Source organism: Diceros bicornis, chromosome 18 (assembly GCF_020826845.1).
Source record: "Diceros bicornis minor isolate mBicDic1 chromosome 18, mDicBic1.mat.cur, whole genome shotgun sequence".
Classification (NCBI taxonomy): domain Eukaryota; kingdom Metazoa; phylum Chordata; class Mammalia; order Perissodactyla; family Rhinocerotidae; genus Diceros; species Diceros bicornis.
In genome coordinates this window covers 30,174,975-30,198,092 of record NC_080757.1, presented here as the reverse complement: position 1 = coordinate 30,198,092, position 23,118 = coordinate 30,174,975, and the positions used below count along the sequence as shown (strand labels likewise).

At 46.0% G+C, this 23,118-nt stretch overlaps 1 protein-coding gene across 9 annotated transcripts in view; it reads left to right on the top strand.

Moving 5' to 3' along the window:
• Positions 1-23,118, top strand: part of MSI2 (musashi RNA binding protein 2) — a 388,953-nt gene that overhangs the window by 124,461 nt on the left and 241,374 nt on the right. For all 9 annotated transcript variants that reach the window (XM_058560594.1, XM_058560599.1, XM_058560596.1 and 6 more), the window contains one exon: positions 6,708-6,800. In XM_058560594.1, coding sequence (XP_058416577.1) covers positions 6,708-6,800 — 93 coding nt within the window. The remainder of the gene's footprint in view (positions 1-6,707; positions 6,801-23,118) is intronic.

Genomic DNA, 23,118 nt, shown 5'->3' with positions numbered 1-23,118 from the left:
TGGTGTCCTACGGCCTCTCCCAAGCAGGTCTCTGTTTTAGTTTCCGAGGGCTGCCATAACAAATTCCCACACACTGGGTGGTTTAAGTTACAGAAACGTCGTCTTTTACAGTTCAGGAGTCCAGAAGTCTGAAATCAAGGTGTCGGTGGGGCTGGTTCCTTCTGGAGGATCTGAGGGAGAACATGTCCCCTGCCTCTCTCCCAGCTTCTGGTAGCTGCTGGCAATTCTTGGCTTTCCTTGGTTTGTAGACACATTCACTCCAGTCTCTGCTTCCGTCTTCACATTACCTTCTTCTCAGTGTGTATCTCCTCTCCTCTTCTTGTAAGGACACCAGTCATTGGAGTAGGGCCCACCCTACGAGATCCTTTACTAATTACATCTGCAAAGGCCCTGTTTCCAGATAAGATCACATTCTGAGGTTCTGGGTGGACGTGAATTTTGGGGGGAGTCTAGTCAACTCCCTACAGTCTCTTTTCCACATGAGATTCTAGAAACATTTGGAGGAGATTCCCAGTACCTGACCTGTGTTCTGATTTTGTATGCTAAGTGAGTTTTGCCACTGGATTCAGATGTGATGGTGGTAGTGGTGATGGTGGTGGTGGTGGTGGTGAGGGGGGAAGAGTGGTAGTTTAGGAGGAGGATGGAAAAAAATACTCGGAGGAATAGAAATTTCGGAGGGGAGGTCCCTTGGAAGAAACACTCTGGGGAATGGGGCCTTGGCTTTGGACTTCTGTGACCTCAGTCAGCTCTGCTGGAGCTTCTTTGCCATTGGAAGATGGCGCTTAGTTCTCAAATGCAGAGCGACAAGGGAGAACTGATATGTTGGCAGATACCACGTGATTTCATCCCGGATTCTGAAGAACAAAGTGCTCACCAAATTCAGAATCTGGGAGGAGATCGCGTGGTATCTGCCAGCATATCAGTTGTCTCTTGTCACTCTGCCTTTCCTTTAACTGACACGTGAGTCATCTATGTCGGACTTAATTTTTCCATCTGCATAATGGGGATGATGGATAGTCAGGTTTGCAAGATCCCGCCCAGTGCTAGCGTTCTACCATCTTGCCTGGGCTCCCTCCACCTTGAGGTTCCCACGGGTGGGAGAACATCTGTAAACGAGCCTGTGCTCTTGGGCAGTGAAGATGGCTCGTATATTTTCACCAAGGGAAATTTGAACTCTTTTCAGGAACCTGATGATGGCAAGAGCTGACTTAATTTCTCTGGGCCTCTCTTGTACCCATTTAAAGCTCTCCAGAGCCATTTCCTGCCTGTCCATGCATTTGTCAAGATTAGGAAATATTTGTTGTTTTCTCGTGTGACAACTAATATCTTTGGGCCAATGCTGTTGGAGCTAAGTTTTCTCCTTCAATCTTAGTCTTTAGAGTAATTTCTCTTTTCTAACACCCTCCACCCACTGCTTTCAACACACACACACACACACACACACTCTCTCTCTCTCTCTCTCTCTCTCTCTCTCTCTCACACACACACACACACACACACACTCACTCATATGCTTTATCCTATTTTATAAAAATACAGCCGGTGGCCCCACTCTGAGTGACCATTTCAGATGGAAACACATTTTTTAAAAGAAAATTTTTGACAGTTAAAACAAACAAAAAAGCCAGCTCTCTGGTTAGAGACAGGAAGGTGGAGTGTTCTCTGCCACTGGAGTTAGCAGTCGGCTCTGGCTGGTTCTTACGTGTAAACAGCAATTTTCCGAGCTGGAATGGGTGCTGGGGTTTTCTTGGTGGAGCCAAGAGGTGTGCGGAGAGCAGTGTTGTTTAGTTAAATTATGGGTCTAGATGCAAACTTTGCAGCAATGATTTGTGAGAGCCTGAACACTGCCCCCTCCTCTGTGAGCGCTACACACGGACACCCGCACACGCATATACACGCACCCCACTTCCCATCGTGCCGCCCTAAACCGTGAAAGCAGGGGCGTCCGTTTGGGAGGGTGCTGTGCCCAAGTGGGGCAGGGCTCTGGGTGAGTATCTAATGTCTCTAAGAGTGGAAAGCATTCACGTACCAAAGTATTTTCTGCAACCCCTCCGCTAAAAACTCCAAGCAAAGGAAATTTAAGATCAGTTAACAAATGGATTTTGGACTGAGCTCCCTCTGGAACAGATGGGCGGCTCTTTCCATCTAGGTGTACTGTGTGGGCCCAGCAGGGCTGTCCGAGCATTTTGGTTAGCAGCAGCCAGCTTCCCGACACCTTGTCTGGCTAAGTACTGTATGGGGTGAAGGCTGTGGGTTAGGAAACAGTTAGCCGAAGGGCCTAGCACAGGAAGAAAACACAGCTGGCGCTCTCCACTGTGAGTGGAGAGGGTTTTGAAATCCTCTATAAAGAAAGGACTGCAGAGCCAGGGGCCAGTGGGTAACTTCTGCTCACCATGTCCAAGGTCAGAAGGCAGTTAAAGTTCTGGGGCTCCTGGATGGTTCCTGGGGCAAACAGAAGCCAGACTCGAGGGTTGGAAATAGAGAGTTACCCCAAACACACACAGACACACACACGCGCGCGCGTGTGTGCACAGACACACATGCATGCGTGCACACACGTACACAGAAACCTTGATGGTATTGATGGGAATTGGAGGACCTCCACTGAGTCCTCCTGAGGTCCTGGACACAACATCCCAGTCCTGCCCTCTTCCTGCCCTCCTCAGTAGCCCTGAAGATGGAAGGGAAATGGAGGGAAGAATGTGTGATTCTAGAGTCCTCTGCCTGCCTCCTGTGTCCCTCTCCAGAATGCAAATCATCGAGCAGTCCACAGTCTATGTAGCAGTAATGCCGTCAGGACTCCCAGAGTGAATCACTCCCATTTCCCCCAGCGTGCCCCTGGCGGGAGAGGTCACCGTGCACATCCCCGTCACCCCCCAGCCGTGCTCCCCTCTCCTGAAGCCGAGACTTCGGTGAGCAGCTAACCAAGTGTTGCACGTCTTCCCACTGGCCTTTTCACGTTTGGAAGGTTTGGATGAAACCAGTTCCCTTTTAGTGTTTGCTGAAGAGTGGGATCCATCACTGTATCTGAGCTGGTTCCTGGAGAGGATGTTTTAGTAACTCTGACACTTTGGCACATTGTCTGGAGCCTGGAATTTCTCATCTTTCTTTAAAAAAAATGTTTTAAAGACTTTTTTGGGACTGTGTAGATTTATGACTGGGTGTCTGCCCTGGTGTTTAGGGCTCTGTCTTGGCAAGTTTATGGCTGTGGGGCAACGATGGAGGGTGTAAGAGGGGACCTTTCCATTTAACTAGCTCCTAGGGAGTGAACATTCTGTTGACTTCTGTTATTTGGAACAAAGACATGTTGGTCGTTTAATTCTCTGGGTCCGTGTGAACATTTGGAATGTAAATAGGGCCTGCTCTAGACCCACCTGGCTCTCAACCACATATATATGAGACCATGGGGTTCGTTTTATAGAATGCCTCTCCAGAGTTTCTTGAAGTCGAGAACTCCACTAGTGCGTGTTTGTGGATCACATTAGTGTTTCTTTATAGAGATTTAATTACTTGGCTGGGGTAAAAAACAGGAATGAAAAATCTAAAATGAAACTATTGGGAGGCTTTGCCCATCTGAAATCATGTAGCGATGCAGGCAAGTGTTTTTGAAATTATAGTGGAAGAGAAGGGGGCAATAGAGTTGATTTATCAAACTTTGTATGAGGTATCTTTCTGCTGCACATTATTCTGAGCTTGAAGGATGAGTTTGGTAATTGACTTTGGATTCAGTTGCAGTGACCATTTATTTAGCATCTACCTGGTGTCCCGCTAGACACTTTGGCATGCGTTAATTTAGTCTTGATAGGAACCTTGTGTGGTAGGCTAATTTTTGTGTCTCCATTTTATAGTGGATTAAATTCCACATTCTATTAGAATGTGAGCTCCTAGCACTTAATGTATCTGTTGAATAAATAGATTAGGAAAAGTTAGGTTAGTAAAATTTGGCGATTAGTGAGTATAGGGAGAGATTTAAATCTGGAGAGGGCCTGATGGAGTTTCACTGCAAAGGTGACCTTGATCCACCAGGGAGACTTAAGGAATGGATAAGAAGGGAGGTGGACAATAAGGAGCAGAATAAGATGCCCACCGATTAACTACAGGCTCTTGGAGCTTGGCGGTGTGGACACTGATGGCGTCTTCATAGAATATCCTCATGTACATTATCTCATCTAATCTCCGATTCTCTGAAAAGAGACGAAAAAACAGTAAATCACGGCTTTAAACACTTGTGCAAACCACTGCATGGCTCTCACAGCTGGCAGGAGTAATGCAGAGTCATGAGGACAATGTCCTCTTAAAATAGTGCGGAAGTCCACTGGACGGATATTCCAGTTTGGGCTCAGGTGGCGGACTGCAGGGGCATGTGTTCCCTCGGGGAGCTGCCAGCTGAAGCGTGAGCTCCCTGAAGTCTGGGAGCCTCCCTGTGTCGTGGGCATCACGCTTACAGATTCATGTGAGTTCAGGATTAGGAGGGACCTAGAGCTCTGATCCAGGACTTCATAGTGCAGAGGACGGAACCCAGACCTCAGGAGTGAATCCTGTCCAGGGTCACACCCAGATTACACACAGAAGCCGGGTTTCCAGTACCTTCTACACTCCTCAGCACAGCCTGTCAGTAACCGCTGTGCCCGCAGGTGTCAGTCAGCTGCAGCTCCCCTGTTGGAGGTGGATTGGTTGGTTCTTTCTCTCAGCAAACGAGTCAGGAGCCTTGGCGATAACAGTGATCCAGGCAGCCATGGCCCCTGTACCTACATATCTTACTGCATATCAAATTGTAGTAGACATATGTGACGTTGTGGGTTTTTTTTTAATTTATTTTTATTTTTTATAAATAAATAGTTATATTAATTTTATAGTTAAATAGTTTATTATAAATAGTTTATTTTATTTCACTTGTAACTGTTTAAATATCTCAATTATCCACTAACCAAATTATAAAACTATTGAACTTCAACATACTTTTGATTTAAAGAATTTTTTCTAGTTTTATTGAGAAATAATTGACATACATCATTGTATAAAGTTAAGGTGTAGAGCAGGTTTCTTAAGAAAATATGTTCCAAGATTTGTCTCATTCCTTTATTTTTGAGTTTCAATCTTGCATTTTTTTGTACGTTCTCATCAAACATTTTTGCCTTCAGCTTTATTGAGGTATAATTGACAGACAAAATTGTAAGATATTTAACGTGTACAACATTATAATTTGATACACATATACATTGTGACAGGATTCGAGTTAAGACCTGTGCTTTCATTATATGCAGCCAAACTGGTGAGACCCTCTACCCACTGAGTTTCTGAATTTTTTATTTGACGCTAAAAGAAAAAACCTAAAGAAACTTCACGTAGCCTAAACTCGGTCTTCAGAATAAAATTTATTTTCTTGGGCTGCTCTGGTGGCGTAGCACACTCCACTTCGGTGGCCCGGGGTTTGCAGGTTTGGATCCTGGGCACGGACCTATGCACTTCCTGGCGTCCCACATATAAAATAGAGCAGGATGGGCATGGATGTTAGCCTGGGGCCAATCTTCCTCACACACCCCAAATCAGTCAGGAAACGAAGTGTGAGCGTGTGTGTGTGTGTGTGACAGACAGAGTCAGACAGACAGACAGGGTACATAATCATGGGTGATGTGCTTAATTTCATTTTTGGTTCCTACATGTAAGATTTTTGGTCCCTGCTCTGAACAGTTTATGTCATTGAGCTTCCTTTGTCCTTTGCTTTGGAACTGGTGGAATTCTGAAATGTGGCCACACAAGTTCATTTTGCACCCACCAGACATTTGGTGTGGGCTTCTGTGCACCTGGCCCTGTACTTGGCATTGTGGGGGGGTGCCGAGAGGAGTCAGGAGCTTACCCTCTGGGGAGGAAGTAAAGAAGACAGGATTATCCATGACTTTAGCACCAGGTAGAAAGGCGTGCATGCCGTGAGAGGCAGAGGGGTACAATGTTAGGGGGGTTCAGAAGAGAGAGAAGCAGCTTCTGGATGGGGCGACTATATAGATATTTTGAATTTTGGAGAAGGACCTTGGATCTTGGAGGTTGGTTGCAACTTGCCATGGGAAATTGAGGACTGCAGAGGCGTTCCAAGGAGAAGGACCTGTGTGGACAAAGGTGTGGAGACCTGGGGACTAACTGGGCTTGACTGAGTGTAGACTAATCAAGGTGAATCATGAGAAATCAAGAGGGGAAGACTGGCGGCTGAGTCTGGAAGGTGGTCCTTGTGTGTGAGACCAGCATCTGTCTTGCTGACAGCCATATACTGGCACCCAGAACAGCTCAGTGTAGACAGTCCACACCTATTTTTGAATTACATGTGAGTTTCTTAGTGACAAATTTTATGGGTAGTTTCTGGGCAGCAGATTTTTATGCACATAGTTATGTTTTGTTCATGTCTCTTAGGTTTAAAATAGCTTTGATATGCGACTTTTCTCTCTGTGCTAGTACATCAGAATGAAGCTGGGTGTTATGCCCAGAGAGGTTCTGAAGTCCCCTCTGTGTCTGTATGAAACTCGAGCTTTTAGGTTGTGGCCTAAAGGCCTGAGATAGGCGGAGTGACTGCCTCTAGCATCCTGAGACGGGTAAAGGGCCTGGATCTGAAATTGCCTTCCTAGGGAAATGTGGAGAGTGGCTTGTTTCAGCATCTTAGCGAGCCTTGCTTCAGCTAACCTGGTTAACCCATGTTCTCTTCTTGTCATTTCTTGCAGATGGTCACAAGAACAAAGAAAATATTTGTAGGCGGATTATCTGCGAACACGGTGGTGGAAGATGTAAAGCAATATTTCGAGCAGTTTGGCAAGGTAAGAGGTGCGTGGGGTTGGAGCAACCTGATCAGTCCTTAGAAGTGGCTGCCATGGCCCCTGCCTTTGCCACAACTGTGTCCTCAAGAACCTTGTCCTTGAACTGGGCCGTCAAGATTTAAGTGAAATTCGGCAGGAGCCGGGATAGAAGAGTCCGGCTTGCGGTCGGCATGGTGTCCCACGTGCCTACAGGAGCAGACAGAGTGGCTTTTGAGTGTGGTTATGCTCGAGTTTGTTGGCCATGTGGGGCCTGGGCTGGGAGCTGGCTGTGAGTCACAGGGCAGGAGCTCCCACAGAAGCTGCTGGAGGCTTGTGAGTCGGCGCTGGGCTTCATTCTCTGTCTTTATGGAAAATGCATTGAGAGAGGAGGCTCCCCGGGGCCCTTTGCAGCCGATCCCTGCCCTGTCAAATGCCCAAGGAAACTTGGGAGACATGCTGGGCCCGTACCTGTCAGAATATCTGTGAGACAGCAGTAAAATTATCCCCTGGGCTCTGCTGCAGGAACAGGCTGGGAGCAACACAAAATGCCCCGAATCAGTCAGGAAACGGAGTGTGAGTGTGTTTGTGTGACAGACAGAGACAGACAGACAGGGTAGGTAACCATGGGTGATGTGCTTAATTCAGCCTCTTTCTGGTTGGTAGGAGGAGCCAGGGCCTTGAAGAGTGGGTTCTTCCTGAGGGCGACATTATCCTCAGATGGCTGTGTTGCCCCAGGGCTCCAACAGGGCAGCTTGTGTGGGGCTGACCCTTATTGGCTTTTGTATGGTACCCCTCCTCCAGCTCCTGGGTCCCAGGAGGCCAGCAGGTGAGTGGCTGCACTGGCCCTCTGCTTCCTGCATCTTTCAGTAGTTGTCCCAGGAGCCCAGATGTGGGACAGTCTTCTTCTGCACAGGTCTGTCTGTTCCCCGCCCCTGCTGAAGGGATGGTGTGGCGGAGGACGCCAAGACATCGTGAGAAGACAGCACACCTGTTCTAAGCTTTGTCACTCATTTCCCCCCGTGATGGCTGTCATGTTTGCCCTGGGTGGAACAAAGATACTGCCGCCCGCTGGGCAGTCTGAAAGTTCTGTGCTTTAATCTGTTTGCCCGAGGCCATGGGCAGCTATGACGCTGTACCCAGGTGTGTCCAGTTGTGAGCTACTGTCTGGGATGAGTGCCGTGACCTCTGTTTAGCCTCAAAATGGAGATTCTCCAGTCTCTGGTATTAATCAATTTCTGCATGGACAGGAGACCGTGCAACAAAGAGAAGCCAGCCCTCTCCAGCCCAGCCTTGCATTCCGAATGGCACTTAACTGCCCTGCCAGGTCGGTTATGAAAGACGCCTTCCCCACGGCACTGTCCAGCATTGCCAGTTGGGGGCTGATTCATTCTGGCCGCTTCTAAAGAAGAGCTGAGTGTGTTGGTGATCGTGGATGTTATAGGACTTCTCTTCAAGGCTGATTGAAAGCACTGAGGGGGATTTGTCCATCCCCAGCCCCACCCTGTCTCTGGAGAGAGATTGGAAATAATTTAATGAGACAGGTCCAGCTTGCGTAATGGAAGGCTCTCGGGGGGTGAGCCCTCTTGGCTACCGTTCTGCCTTTAAAACAAGGCCGGGGGTAGTGTTTGCAAACACGGGGTGGGATTTCTTTTTCAAGCCGTAACCTGCCTTGGAATCTCCTGGGCCTATTTGTGGGTGTCAGGGAAGTTGATGCTGCCCGGATGGGCTGTTAACGTATTCTGAACAGGCTTGTACTTGCCACATCTCTGCACAGTCCCACTTCTGGGTTTCTCTCTCTCTCTGTCTCTCTCTTTCTTCTTTTCTTTCTGTCGTTTTTCATTAACACTTATAGTAGTGACTCAGCGTGTCAGCAGTGGGAGGCTCTGCAAGCTGTGGCCGAGCCCCTGGCGGTGACCATCGCTGCCCTGAAGACAGTTGTCCTCTTGTCTGGGAGGCAGTCACACGCCGTCTTCCCTGGCATGGCCCTCGCCGGCTCTGAAGCCGCTCGGTTAATTTGGCAGTAACATTTGTGGATTCCAGCAGGATGCGTCAACTTATCAAGTGTTTTATTAAAGGACTAAGGAGGCTTTTGAATGTATAAGAACCATAACACTCTCTCTGCTCATGTTTTAGTAGCTCGTTTCATACCTATGCTCTGCCTATTATCTGGGTCTGTCTTCAGAATAGCTTACTCCTCCTTTGGCTGGTGGCTAGTGCTACATTTGTGTCGCCTTGGGCAGGACCCACCACCTGTCAGGTTTCTGGTATCCTTCGAGTCCAAAATGATCAAAGTGGGGAGACTCTGCTGCTGGGCCGTAGGCGCAGTGAGTAAGTCCAGTGGCTGTGGAAGGAGGTAACAGATAAATTGACAAACTGATTCTACCCTTTAGTAGTTTATATTCTGGTTGAAGGAGTAGAACACACACACACATGCACCCACACACCTGTATATATACTGATGAAGTACACTCACGCACGTACACATTCTTGACTGTATTAAGTTGCTCGGGGCTATTTTCAGTTGGTAAACTGCAAATTAGTGAGGTGTAATTTTATTATTTGGTGAGTGTCTACTAAGTGTTGGATGCTGGGCCAGGTCATTGACTTATGTTACCTCATTTAATTCTTCTCCGGGATCTGGTAGATTGTTAGATGGAGTCTCGGTAGGATTGAATCTGGGACTCAAGGTCACAGCCTCCTGAAGGTTAGAGCTGGATACAGATTTCTCCTGAAGGCTTATCTCATAACAGAACCTGAACTCTAGGTCCTGTTCCAACTGCTAGTCGATCCACAGGGTGGACTTAGGGTGGGGGGATGCGAAGGAGAGGAAAAGATTGTGCCCCTCCGTGTATCCAGGGACAGTGCTGGGAACCTGGACATGCATCACTTCATTTCATCTGCACAGTGAATTTCAGTCTCATCCAGCCCATTTGACAGAGGGGGACAATAAGAGTCAAGGAGGTTAAGTCTTAGTAAAGGTCACCTAAGTAAGGCAGTATGGCAGCCAGAATTCACACTCTGCTTCTTCTTCTTCTGAGTCTAGAACTTTCTATCCGTCCACAGCCTCTATTCTGGGTTTGCCACCGTCTTTTTAGGTTTCCCTCGCTGTCATTCCTCTCTCCTCTCCCTCTTCCCGTCTTGCCTGAGGTGGCAGCTGCTTTAACTGTTTATTTCAGGTGGCAGTCAGGATGGGTAGAACTGCTATCATGGGGCTGAGCTAAGGGAGTTTAAATATGTCATTACTGTAAGTGCGGTGGGTGCAGAATGACACACCGAGAGCTTTAAATAACTCAAATTGGAGGCTTGTAAACCCTTTTGTGCTTTTCTCCCACCTTCCTCCCAGAAGATTTACCCGCCCCCCCAGGTTAGGGATGTCGTTACCTGTTTATATTTAAGATGAGATCATGCAGTGCGGCTGTTGGCATAAGGACTCTGCTAACTTGGATGGCCATCCTCACTCCGTAAGTAGCAGTTTTGGTGCTGTCATTGCGGAAAGGTAAGGTAGAAGGTATTCCAGGCCCTCAAGCTGGGCCTGAATGTGCAGTGACCCCACTGTGACACCTTAACAGGCCATTTCTTTCTTGACCTCATTTCTCATCTGAGGGGGAAGGGGTTGGAAAAGTTGTAAAGGGTCAGATAGTAAATATTTTTGGCTCTGCAGTTGGCTCTACATACGGTTTCTATCAAAACTACTCACTTCTGTTGTATGGAGAAAGCAGCTATAGCCAGCACATAAACAATTGGGTGTGGCTGTGTTCTAATAAAACTTTATTTACAAACACGGGTGGTGGGCCGCATTTGGCCCGTGGGCCATAGTTTGCCAACCCCTGTAGTAGGTTATTCCTAAGGTTGGTTTCAAGCTTGAAAATTCAATAATTTGGGAAGTGTTTAAATAAACATACATAGGTGGATAGAGAGATGTCTAAGATATAACCAAAACAAGATATTATCAATAGTAATGAGCATGATATAATGAGCAAAAGAGTCATAACCGTGATAGAGTTAATTTTTGGACTTGAAGATGCAGGGACAGTGAAAGGATTCTCTATTTGGAAAAAGCTGCTATTGATAGACTGAAATCTTCATCCTATGAGTAAGATCCAGAAAAACCATAGAGTATTTCCGAATCCCTATTGTATGTTCTAGATCTAAATTAGTGAAGACTCAGAATTTGTGAAGTTCAGATTTTACTATAAAGATTGTTTTACTGTGTGCTGATGTTTCTGAATTAGAGGAGTGTGTGCTTTGTGCTAAGCTTTTTAATGCATTTAAAAATTTGATTCTTAAGGATGTCAAGTGAGGTAGGTGGAATATCTTTTATGTAGATGATGAAACTGATGTTGAGCGAGGTCAGTGAGTTGTCCAAGATTGCACAGCCCATGTTGGGTAGAGCCTAGAGAGTCACTCATTTTTGCAAAATCTAGCCCTCGCCCCTTTTCAGTGTTTATAAAACCTCATCTCCCACTTTACCACTAAGCTGCCCTGTACTCAGAGGGAGCAAGTTTTGTTCATTTGTCAAGAATGTTGATACACAGTAATTTATTATACTGCTTCAGATTTCCTGGTGGACATTATCTATGCTCACGATTTCATACATGCGGGAATGATGTATATAGACCATTCCAAAAAATGGCACGTAAATGATGCTCTAGATATGCACATACAGACCCAGACAATCAATCGACCTGTTCTCCACCCTTCTCCCTGCGTAGCCGTCCGGACGGGCCCAGCTTGGTAATTAAAAAGCACTGGGATCAAAGAAACTCCGTGTGCCTGGGTTTCCTCTTTCTCCCCTTTAGGCCCCTCCTTCAAGTACTGGTTTCTTAAATTCTCACTTACAGGATTTTGGAGATCAAAAAGAGGCCTTTAAACTTAATGAATTCTCGGTTTCGTCCCGGATGGAGCAGTTCTGCACCTTTCAGCTGTTCACCTCGATGATAGGGCTGCTCAGTGCCGAGCTCGCTAGGTAATTCTCACTTTATATAACTCCTGTGAAAGCAAAGCAGCCCGCATCTGGAGGCTTCCAATTATACTTCACATGGTGAACTGTGTAATTAGTTTGGAAGACTTACGCTTAGTCATTGGTTTATCCTAATCGGCTTTGGCTTTCCCCAACAACAAAGTGAGCTTATTTTGCTAAGCTGAAACGACTCTGCACCCTTTGTTCCAGCCTTTTATTGTCTCATTCCTTTCATTCTGTTTTACTGCCAAAGTTCTGTTTCATTAGGCCTACAAGTCATTTCCAATTCAGTGGGCTGCTACAATCCGGCCTTTATCACTCGCCTGCCCTGGTTCCCATGTCCCTTCTGGGCCAGTGCCCGAGTTTGCAGTTTGACATGAGGGCTTTAACCCCTTCCTGGGCCAGCCCCTCATTGTGGCGGGTGGGAAGAAAAGGCCTTAAAGGAAACAATTTGGAAAGTTATGGCTCTTTAGGTCTCATCAAAGGGGTGCCCCCTGGAAATGAGGTGAAAAGGATCCTTCGAGGCCTTTTGTTGGATTGGGGTTGTGTGTGGGCCTATAAAAGTTAACTTGAGCTACAGAGAATGTTGCTTGAAAGCTTTTTGGGGGAAAACCATGAAAACAAGAATGAACTAGTCTTTTAATATAATGAAATTGTCTCTTTTATTCCGCTTGTGTGGGGGATTGTCGGAGCGTGTGCTCTGAGGAAGTGTTTGACACCTATTATTTTCCAGCTCAGGTTTGATGTCAGGTACGATGGTGGAGTCCACAGCTGCTGCTCAGATACTCCTTTTGATACTGTATGTGTGAGGAGAGTAAGATCTAGAATAAAAATATTATAAAGCCTTTGAAATTTGAAAGGCAAGAGATCTGTGAGAAAATAAATAAGCAAGTTACCATATTCCTGAGAGTGGACTGTGATCCTGAGGTAAAATTCGATTGCTTCCAAATGTGTGTTGTGGATAAACGGAGCTCCATGCGGTATGTGGTTCTCTCAGACCAGGCCTGGAGAACAAAAGTCCTACCTGTCCTTTGTGGGCATTGAAGCTCCCATGAGGCATGTGTCTTCTGATGTGGTTTGTACAGGTGGACTGGCTGGAGGGTGGTCGGCAGGCCTGGGTCTCGCCTGTCATCTGCTCACTTTTGCTCTGGAGAGCCTCCATGTTCTTCAGACCTTCTGGAATTGTAACTGTAGAGTGGACCAGGAAGGACCCCATTTGCTCTCCCCTCCCTGGCCGGCCATGCTGAAGGCTACTTTTGTGTTTCAGTTTTCTTCCTGTAATAGCCCAGAACAAGACCAACACTGTCCTCATGTTTTATTAATTCTCTGTCTGGTTTGTGTCAGTCTTTCCCTTCGGAAGTGTGTCATACCGGGGAGGGGACTTCATTTGCTCTCTGACCCCTGGCAGAGCTGCTCAGTGCAAAAAGTTACAGTTAGAAAACAGGAGAATCCTTCCTCATCTCCCTACCTCACCCTCCTAGGCCAGGTGGCGGCCAGCGAACAAGCAGTACCCACAAGTAGTCTGATCCTGGGCTTTGCAGGTAAACCCGCCTGCCAAACAACTGTGTGTTTTCCTGGTGAACTTTTTCCTCCATAGACGATTTCAGTGGCGGGAGTTGAGTTAGAAATAGATTAATTGAGCACCCCAACCTCTCTTCTTCTAAATCCTGTTTTTTTTTTTTTTTTTTTGCTTAAAAAAAGAGCTCGTGAAATAGTGGGTTTCTAGGAAACCGTCTCATTTCCCTTTTAGTGTATAAAATATAGCCAGCTATTGTTAGGCAAATGCATCAGACATTGTCATTGCTCTGTTAACAGTGTTTTAAAAAAATACAAATAGAAAAATAGGATGCTTTCTGAGTAGCCAATTGGGAAAACTTTGAGATTATGCTAATCAAATGCCATGTTTATGTGCATGGTAGGTAGAGGAGCAAAGCCCCAGCTTTCTGGCTTTTCTGTTGAACTGTGTTTCCCAGTATGGTTTAGCTGTCTTTAATTTTTCTAGAGGGCCAAGAACTCAAAGGCAGGGGAACACTTGGGCACGAAGGAGTTACTGAGCCTGGGGAGGAGGGAGAGAGAAGGGGTATTAACTGAATTTCCACCAGCTCACCTTCCCAGAGTCCTCCTGGCAACCTCTGAAGACGTCACTTACAATGGAGCTGTTAGCATGAGAAAGAAAGCCTTTCTCCCCCTGGACATACTTCAGTGGGAACTGAAAGTGTCTGAGAAATCATGGTTCAAGCTTGTGCCAGTGGGTGCAAGGAGTGGTTCTTATGGAAGAGAAAGCTCGGTTCATTTAGACTTGGCATGGAAATCGAATTCCATTGTTTTGTGGAGTGAACATTGATATGGAGATTCCTGCCTGCTCGCCCCCCACCCCATCAATAGGATACCCCATTCCATGGGTCATGTATGCTTTTCTTCTTTCTTTCTTTTTCTTCTTGTTTTGTCCTCTGAGAATTAGTCTCTGTGTAGAATGGCCGGATTTGTCAAGTTACCACCCTCTAAATTTTTACAGCTCTGTGCGTTCAGACTTGGTGTTTGTGAATTAGCTCAAAGTGGGCTGCCACTTGGTACTTTATTTACATTCGAAGCTGTAAGAGTGAGAGCCCCAGAAAAATGTTAATATGCAGGAAGAGGCAGAAGGGTTGAGTTTCTGACTGTTGCTAACCTCACCGCTGCCTTTAAAACCAATCATGAGGCACACGGCTGATATTTAATAGCTTTTAGCTGATTATTTTTCTTCTCCTCCTCTTTCTTTTCTATCCAAGTTGACCTGGGTGTACTTGAGCGGAAATGAAGTCATCCAAATGCTGAATTAGAATAATCACAGGCCTCCAAGAATGAAATGGAAGCAGAGATTAAATGGTAGAGGGAAAGCTGGCATTAATAAGCACCAGGAAAACTTTGCATAAAATAAATAGGAGATTTGATAGATTGAATTTGTATATGCCGTTTCCATTTTTCTCCACTTCGTGTTGTCTCCCTAGAGTCGAGTTCCTGGCAAAATGGGATTTGATTTGCCTCAAGTCTACATACCTTCTGCAGCCTGGGTGATGGTCCTTTCTTCTTTGTGGGACGTTTGTGTGACCAGGACGTTTCCAGGGTGGAAGAATCTGGGTGGAGGGGCCATTACTGTGAAAGGTTGACGATTACTTGTTGCAAGTGCTGGGCCCGGGGCAGGAGGCAGACGGAAGACAACACACAGCAGGCAAACGATAAATATTACTGACGCATTCCTGATTGTAGGAGAAGAGCTGGGCTCTGGGTGAAGGTAGGGTGACCGACTGTCCTGGTTGGCCTAGGACTAAAGGGTTTCCAGGAACTCAGGCCTTGCAAACAAGAATGAGTTGGTCACCCTAAATAAACGGGAGCTGGGAAAAGTCGAGACAGTTGGCCTGAAACTCTAAAAGGGATGAAACCTTCCTTGACCACCTCCAGGCAGGTTTAAATATTCCTTCCTGTGTGTTCCAGAACACTTACTTCATCCCTATTTACAATCTGCCTTCCTGATTTAACTCAGCCAGTGGGGGCAGGAGCCAGCACAGGACCTGCGCACACACAGGCCAGTAAGTGTTAAAACAAGCGTGTGGCCTGCGGAAGGCAGGGCAGACAGACAGACCCGCAGTCCCAGGGTACAAGGTGGCTCATCCTTGACTTGGAGTGTAGGACCCTTTCGGGCTCCCATTTGGGCTCCTGCTTGGGGATTATTTGTATGCCTCTTGAAAATAAAAAATTCTGCACTGTGTAGCGAAAAGTGAGTTTCTTGTAGTTAAAGAGCAAAATAAGGATTTAATTAGATTTAAAAACCCAGCAGAGTGGTTTGTTTACAGGAAGTCATTTTTAGGTGGTCTGTAGTGGAAGATGTAATTTGTGGAATCGGATTAGTTGTAAATTAGAGATTTTTGGTTGTTGAGGTTGCTAACGGTCTTTTGTAATTGGCGGCAGAGGTCAATATTTTCAGACTAGCTTATTGTTTGTAGAGTGTTATTTTTGAAAAAAAGAACAATTTAAGGTGCTTTTCACTTCAGGAAATGTAAATAAGAGTACAGAATGATGATCAGAAGCAGCCTCCTCGATCTGATACCCACCTTTCTTAGGGAATGGCAGAAGGGGGTAGGGTAAGTACCAGGCAGATAAGTGGAGTAGTTTGCAATAGAGCTGGCCAATTCTCTGATATGGAAAAAATATTTTTGATTTTTATCTTTTAAGAAGACCATCCCATTTCTTTAATGTGTTTTAATAGCAAAAAGGAGGATTCGTTGATGTCATAGCTCTCCATGTCATAGCTCTCCATTCCAACTAAGTTTGCGTCTATGTTCAGATTTAGAGATTGTGTGGCCTGGACTTTTCATGTGTCTTTCGACATTTAGTTGTGCCAATAGCCCTGTTAGGTAGGAGGATTGTCCCTATTTTAAAGTTTGGAAAGGAAGGCTAGGAGAGCATAAATGACTTGCTCAGGACACCTCAGCCAGGCAGCAGTGGGCCCAAGGGGCGGGTCCTGACCCCCTGGTGAGAAGTCCTGGGTTTGTTGCTCCACCAGAGTTGCTCCCGCTGGGGCCGCCTCCCTCAGGCGTGTGGGGTGCGGTGAGCAGCACTGTGCAGTGCCGCAGGATTATCATGGCACGTCTTCCAGGAAGCTATGACTTTATGGTTGTTTGTTTAAAACTTATATTAGAACAAATATTATGGCACAGAATACAAAATTTGCGTAATTGTTTTGAAAAACCGTATGATTTGGAGACATTTCAGGATAGCTGCTGGCTGGCTGCATTAGCTTCTGTCTTCAGTCATTCTGGGCTGTCCCGTGATTTACTTGACCATTGGGAGTGCTTGGGTAGAAACGTTGAGAAATCAATACTATTTGGCATAGGGGTTGGCATACTTTTTCTGTAAAGGGCCAGATAATAACTATTTCAGTTTTGTGGCCCAGATGGTCTCTTACAACGGCTCAACTCTGCCATTGTAACACAACAGCCTAGACAGTATGAAAATGAAAAGTTGTGGCTGTGTTCCAATAAAACTTTATTTACAAAAATCAGAATGCTGCTGGATTTGGCCCTCAGCCACAGTTTGCCGACCCCCTGGGTTAGCATATTGCCTAGTAATAAGGGCATGGATTTTTTTATACTCTGTCTGGTGTCAGATCCAGCTCATCTGTTTACTAGTTCTGTAACCTTGGGCAGGTCACTTAGCTTCCTTCTACGTCAGTTTCTTTATCTGTAGAATGGGGATAAGGATGGTACTTACCACATAGGATTGTCATGAAGATTAAATGAACTAATGCATATATAGTTCTTAGCATCCTGCCAGAAACAGAGTAAGTGCTTAACAAATGTTAGAAGCATTAGGTGGTGTTATTTTCATCCTCTGAGACCCAAGTTCAGCCTCTGGAGTTGCCTTTCCAGTCCTATCCAGCAGTAGCCCTGTGCGCCCCCCGCCCCCCCACACTCAGATTCATTCCACAAACTCTTCCGTCTTTCCTGTCTGTCTTCTGGGTGGGCTTACCACTCAATTCTTCTGCCCACCTTGGGGGTAACACAAATTGAGAAGTCTTTCCTGGCTCCTCTCAGCCTAAAGATGAGGATTCGGTTTCGTGTAGTTTTTTTTTTTTTTTTTTTTTTTTTTGTGAGGAATATCGGCCCTGAGCTAACATTTGCCAATCCTCCTCTTTTTGCTGAGGAAGACTGGCTCTGGGCTAACATCCATGCCCATCTTCCTCCATTTTATATGGGACATCGCCGCAGCATGGCCTGACAAGCGGTGCATTGGTGCGCGCCCGGGATCTGAACCGCGAACCGCGGGCCCCCGCAGCGGAGCTCGCGCACTTAACCGCTTCCACCACCAGGCTGGCCCCTGGTTTCGTGTAGTTTTTGATGGCATGTACCACGAGTTCAGTCCAGCTATCCTGATGCTTCCGGTTTGTGGAACTGATTTCAGGTTGCTCTGGCTTTGATGGAAAATATTGAACTGATACGGGCCAAAAAAGAATTCTTCTGGCTGGACCCGGGTCATGAACTGTTCAAACTTATTTGAATAATTAGACTTTTCTTTTTTGATAAGGCATACTGTCTGGAAATTGTCCCAATATTGTTAAGAAGCACCACGTGATAGGACTGTTGAGTGCAGGGAAACAGCCATCCTTTCTCATTAGGTCCAGAAGACATCTCGTCTACAGTCTTGCACATCGTTCATTGTTCATTGATTCATTCACCAGATCTTGATTATCTTCTGAATGCCAGGCACTGAGTTAGAAGCCAAGGGCACATCGATGAACAAAACGGACAAGATCCCTGCTTACTTGTAGCTTAAAGTTTTAGGATGGGGTCGGGGAGGACCAGCCAAGAGCAGACAAGTAAAGGATAAAAATAATTACAAACTGAGTCATAGAGAAAACAAACCAGGAGCTGAGAGAATCCGTAATGGGAGTACGAAGAAGGAATCTTGGTTTATCAAGAAACAAGTCAAATACGTGTAGCCTCTTTGCCCTGAGAAGACTGTAAATTCCAGCAAGGTGGGGCTGGGTCTGTTTACTCATCGTGTAGCACCAGGACTGGCCCTGTGCCTGGGCCGTAGTTGGTGCTCAATAAATAGTGGCAGCGTGAATGGACCTTGTGTATCAGAGGGCAGGGCTGTGCCAGTCATTGGAGAAGGGGTTTCAAAGGGTAAAATTATGGATTTTCTTTTTAAAAATAGGGCTTTATCTTCAGTTATCTGGAGCATTTCCTTATGTGGAACCCATTATTCCCCTGAAGCCCAGGATAAATGAGCTATTTCCACCCTGCCATAAAAGCTTAATAGAAGAAGGGACTATCTGGGCCGGGTGGAGCTGGTCAGCAAGGCCTTTCCCGGAGCAGGTAGATCCTCGGGCAGGTCTTGGCCTAGAGGGTTGACACACAGCTGTCCCGGAGAAGGAACCGGTGAGAGGAGGGTAAAAATGGAGTAGGTGCTTCTCATGTTTCCTCTTCTGCCCTGCTCTTCTTTCTGTCTTTGGTTTAAGAAAAGCACTGGACCTGTTGAGTGGGAGGTATCAAGTAGGGTCTGCGGTTTTCAGAGGCTGGTGGGAGGGAGCACTGATTCGTCTTGGCTCGTAGATGCCTGGATCTTCCCAGTGTACTAGGCGGGTGCTGGGCAGCTTATCCCCGAGACTTGCCATTTTGTGATCACCCAGGCTGGGGAATGAAAACGGGTCCAACAACATTGAGCCAAAGCACAGACATCTCTGATGTTGGGAAATCTGGCTGTGGACAGAGAGAACTCGTTGTGGGTACATTTTTTCCCTCGCAAAAGAGCAGAGGGATGCCATTGGCATTTATTGCCTGGCTCTTGGGAATTGTCTGGATTGTGTGGGATGAAGTTCCTATGGACTTTGGAATCAGGTAGACCTGAGTTTGAATCCAGATGCCACCATTTGCTATTAACATTGTGACCTTGGGTTGATGATTTCACTGTCCTGAGCCTCATTTCTTGTCTGTTAAGTGGGGATACAATGTGATTGACAACGGGGTTGTAAGAATTAAAAGAGACAAGTTTGCTCAGCGTCTGCCATGTGGTGGTCAATAATAGTCTCTCCTCCCCAGACTCGCTCTCTCTCTCTCTCTCTCTCTCTCTCTCACACACACACACACACACACACACACACACACACACACACACACACCTCTGTGTGTCTGAAGTCCCAAACTGCTGCCTTCTGCCAGGTTTACCCACCTCCTGTAAATTCCCTACCTTAATCTGCAGGACACACTTCCTATATGACAAATGGATGATTTCGAGTTTTTAAGGGACTAGTGTCTTGGCCCCTCCCAGTCTCTGCCCTCATCCTTCATCAGCTCTATGACAAATCCCAAGCCGCGGAAGTCCTGCATTGAAGATCCTGCTAGCTTTAACCCAGCTGGAGCTACTGTGGGGGGAGCTGATGGGAGGATTTGGCTTTTTTTCCTCTTATGCTAATGAAGTGAATATGGCAAGGAGTCACAATATTTTCTTTCTAGGCAAAGAAATGTTGTAGTAGGAGAAACAGCATGCAGGGGAAGCAAATGTGATCTTACTGGAGTCTCTCAAGGGAGGAATAGGACAAATTGTCAGCTTCTGTTGAGAAGATAATGCTCTCACTATGATAAATGCCAGGTTTCTATTGAAAACCACCATCTTCATGGTGGCGTCCCCAAGTACTCGGTACATGCCTGGCAGCAGAGGCCGTTGGTGCAGGAAAGCAGATATTTGTGGGGGGTTTGTTTGTTTGCAATGAGAAATCAGTTTAAAGCAAATGAGACAGTGCATTAAAAATGTTCTTTTAAAGCAGCTTTATAGAGCTAACTGAAGTGTTCCAGCGCGGCCTGCACTTAAAACACACCTATGGGGAGACTTCCACCCTCAATAAATATTTCTTGCAGCTGACTCAGATTAAAGGAGCAATGGGACTGCAAAGTGGCCTAAAATAATTTCCCCTCCCGTAGGAAGTAGCTGCCATAATTCACTTGCAAATTATTTCAAAAGGCCTGTTTGATAGAAATTTCTGCCTTCTCGTGGACGGGGATTTTTCTAGTACTGTCTCTTTGTAACATCCCTTCTCAACAAGGGCATGTCTGGTCGTATTTAATGGAATGCCACTCCATCAAGGGCTTCTCAGTTTTTGGTTGCCTTTTTGGGGGTGCTTTATGCTCATTCCTTTCCGCCTCTTCAGTGGAGCTGGTTTGCCTCATAGGCCTATGCTCAGGGAGGCCTTCAGGGTGGTGGGGGGAGTCCCTGGAGGGCTGGACAGTGCATCAGGAGCTCTAAGGATGCAGGGCCAGTCAGGACCGCCTGGGCCCATGGGACCAGCTGGAGGGGGAGGAACAGGTCTCCATCAGCTGTAACTGAAAGGCTGTGAGGGGTATGCTTGTCCAGCGAGCCATCCGTTCAGTAACCCAGTTCTGGAGTGCCTGCTTGGTATGAGGTACTGTGCTGGGGTGATAGAGATCAGTGAGGCAGGGGCCCTGCCCACGAGGGGCATATGGTCAAGGAGTGGAGATGCTGGTAAACAGAACTGCATGTAGTGAAGGGAGGCCAGGAGCACACCCAGCCGTCACTGATGGGTGGGGATGGTGGTGGCCGCGGTTGAGCTCCTCCCCTGTGCCTCCTGTGCTTTACATCTGCCGTCTTGCCTGTTGCCCACGGTGGCCTTTACAGGCAGGTCATGTCTTCATTTGCCTCAGCACCAATCTGAGTGTTGACCTGGAAAAGGTGCTTGACAGACATTTATTTATTCTGGGTTCCATCCAAGTTGTCCTGGAGAGTAGGGGGAAGCCCACAATGTGTCTTGCCCCTGGATATTATAGCAGCCCTACCAGTACCCACTTGTGAAAGAACCAAATGGAGGATGCTCACTTCAATAGACCTTGAAATAGTGAGTTTGACTTTGTCATCATCTGGAGAGCAGGAAGGGAGCCAGAGTTCAAATCGGATGCCTGCATTCACCTTGCCCAAATATATTAATGGTTGAGGATATGCCCGAGGATTTTAAAGACTCTCCCCTTCTTGCCAAGTTCAAAGTTTCTCTCTGAGATCTTACCCCTCAACCCCACCAGAGGCCACACCAAGTTAGTTTGTTTGACCTGTGGGTGGGCAGTGGACACTATGTTTTCATTGCTGGAGAACCTGAGAGAACATTAGTCCGAGTGTCTCAATTATATTCAGTCTCAGTATTGCTTCCCAGATGTGTTTAACCTGGGCCCTGTTAGTGAATGGATTTGGCAGCCCAAGGAAATTGACAAAGATGACTCATCAGATGTGCCTAGGACAAAATGATTGTTGAAGTTAGTGGTTTTCTGCAAAACCCGTAACTTGTAACCTCTGTAGGGAAAGTTTGTATAAAGTGTTCCAAATCAAGTGTGTTCATTCTAGATACCTATTTTTCTTTTTAAAAAAGGCAACACAAAAGAATACCATTTATTTTCATATGTCTTGAGTCTTCGCAGTCTCAAGGGATCATGGAGTCACACTTTCTTATTCATATTCTCATGCCTAGCACCGTGCTCATGTAGACCAGGGGTTGACAAAGTGAGTCTAAAGGGCCAGATGGCAAATGTTTTAGACTCTGCGGGTCATACGATCTCTGTCCCAACTACTCAGTTCTGTTGTTGTAGCGCAGAAGCAGCCATAGACAATATGTGAATGAATGAGCGTGGCTGTGATCCAATAAAACTTTATTTATAAAAATAGGCAGTGGGCCAGATTTGACCTGTGGGTGGTAAGTTGCTGTCTCCTGTTGTAGACATTCCCAGTCTTCAACTTGAGTCTCAAAGAAAGTCATGATTTCATTTAACTGTGGATATTTTTAGAGTCGGTCATAAAGTCATTTGGGGGACACACCAATGCTCATTGGGAAGAATGGCCTTATTAATGTAGACATGCATGAGAAAGGTACGTTGTGTGGTCTCATGCTGCCCCTCCCGACTAGAAAGAGTAGAGCACATGAAGAACATTATGTTGGACAGGTGAGGAGCGATCCTGGGGTCTTGCTTCTTCTTGGGCCACCAGATGCTGCTACTCAGTGCTCTGTGTGGCTGTGGCAGCCACAAGCTAGAGAATTCCACCCGAGAACTCGTGTGCAAAGGCTTGCCTATTGTGCACCACTTGTCCGACCACATTCCTGAACTTAGAAGGCCAAAATGGAAACTTGTGTACAGCTTCATGCAGCTTCTTTTATTCTGCTAACTCATACCCATGAGTGAGAATTTAGTTATAATCATTTCTCTAAAAGAAGGAAAAAACTGGATCCACATGGATTAATTTGCACTCCTTAGGTCTGTGAAAACCCAATGACATGGACTTGTTGATGAAAATGTGGAAATGAACACTTGGAAATTTTTATATAAAACTTGCATTGAAATTTCAGCTAAACATTCACACACTAAAAAGAGCTATATATTTATACCTGAAAAAAGTCAATTTGATGCAAGCTGCTTATTTCTCCATTGTGGTCACGTGGGCTGAGATTCTTAGTATGAAATGTAATTTACACAAATTAGTCCAAGGCAGGTAGAGTGTGAAATTAAATTGATGCCTTGATTTCTGTATTCTCTAGTAAGTGTTTTTCTGAAAATTTGTCATTTCTGTCCTAGGAACTTTGAAGTATGGGTTTTTTTTTTAACAGAGCAAAGAAGTTCTTATTGGTTAAGGACATGAAACAACCTTAATTACAGGCTAAAGAGGCATGTTTTATTTTGTTTTGTGGCTAAATGTTAGAGTAAACCCAAATTGGGCTACTAGGAGATGTAGAAAACTTAGAATTTACCGTGTCTATTAAATTTTTAACTTTGGACCAAGCCATTTCATTTCTTTGGCTGTGGCTAGAACAGTGTAGGGCCCTTAGCTGTGTAGATCTGGAAGGAGGTGTTG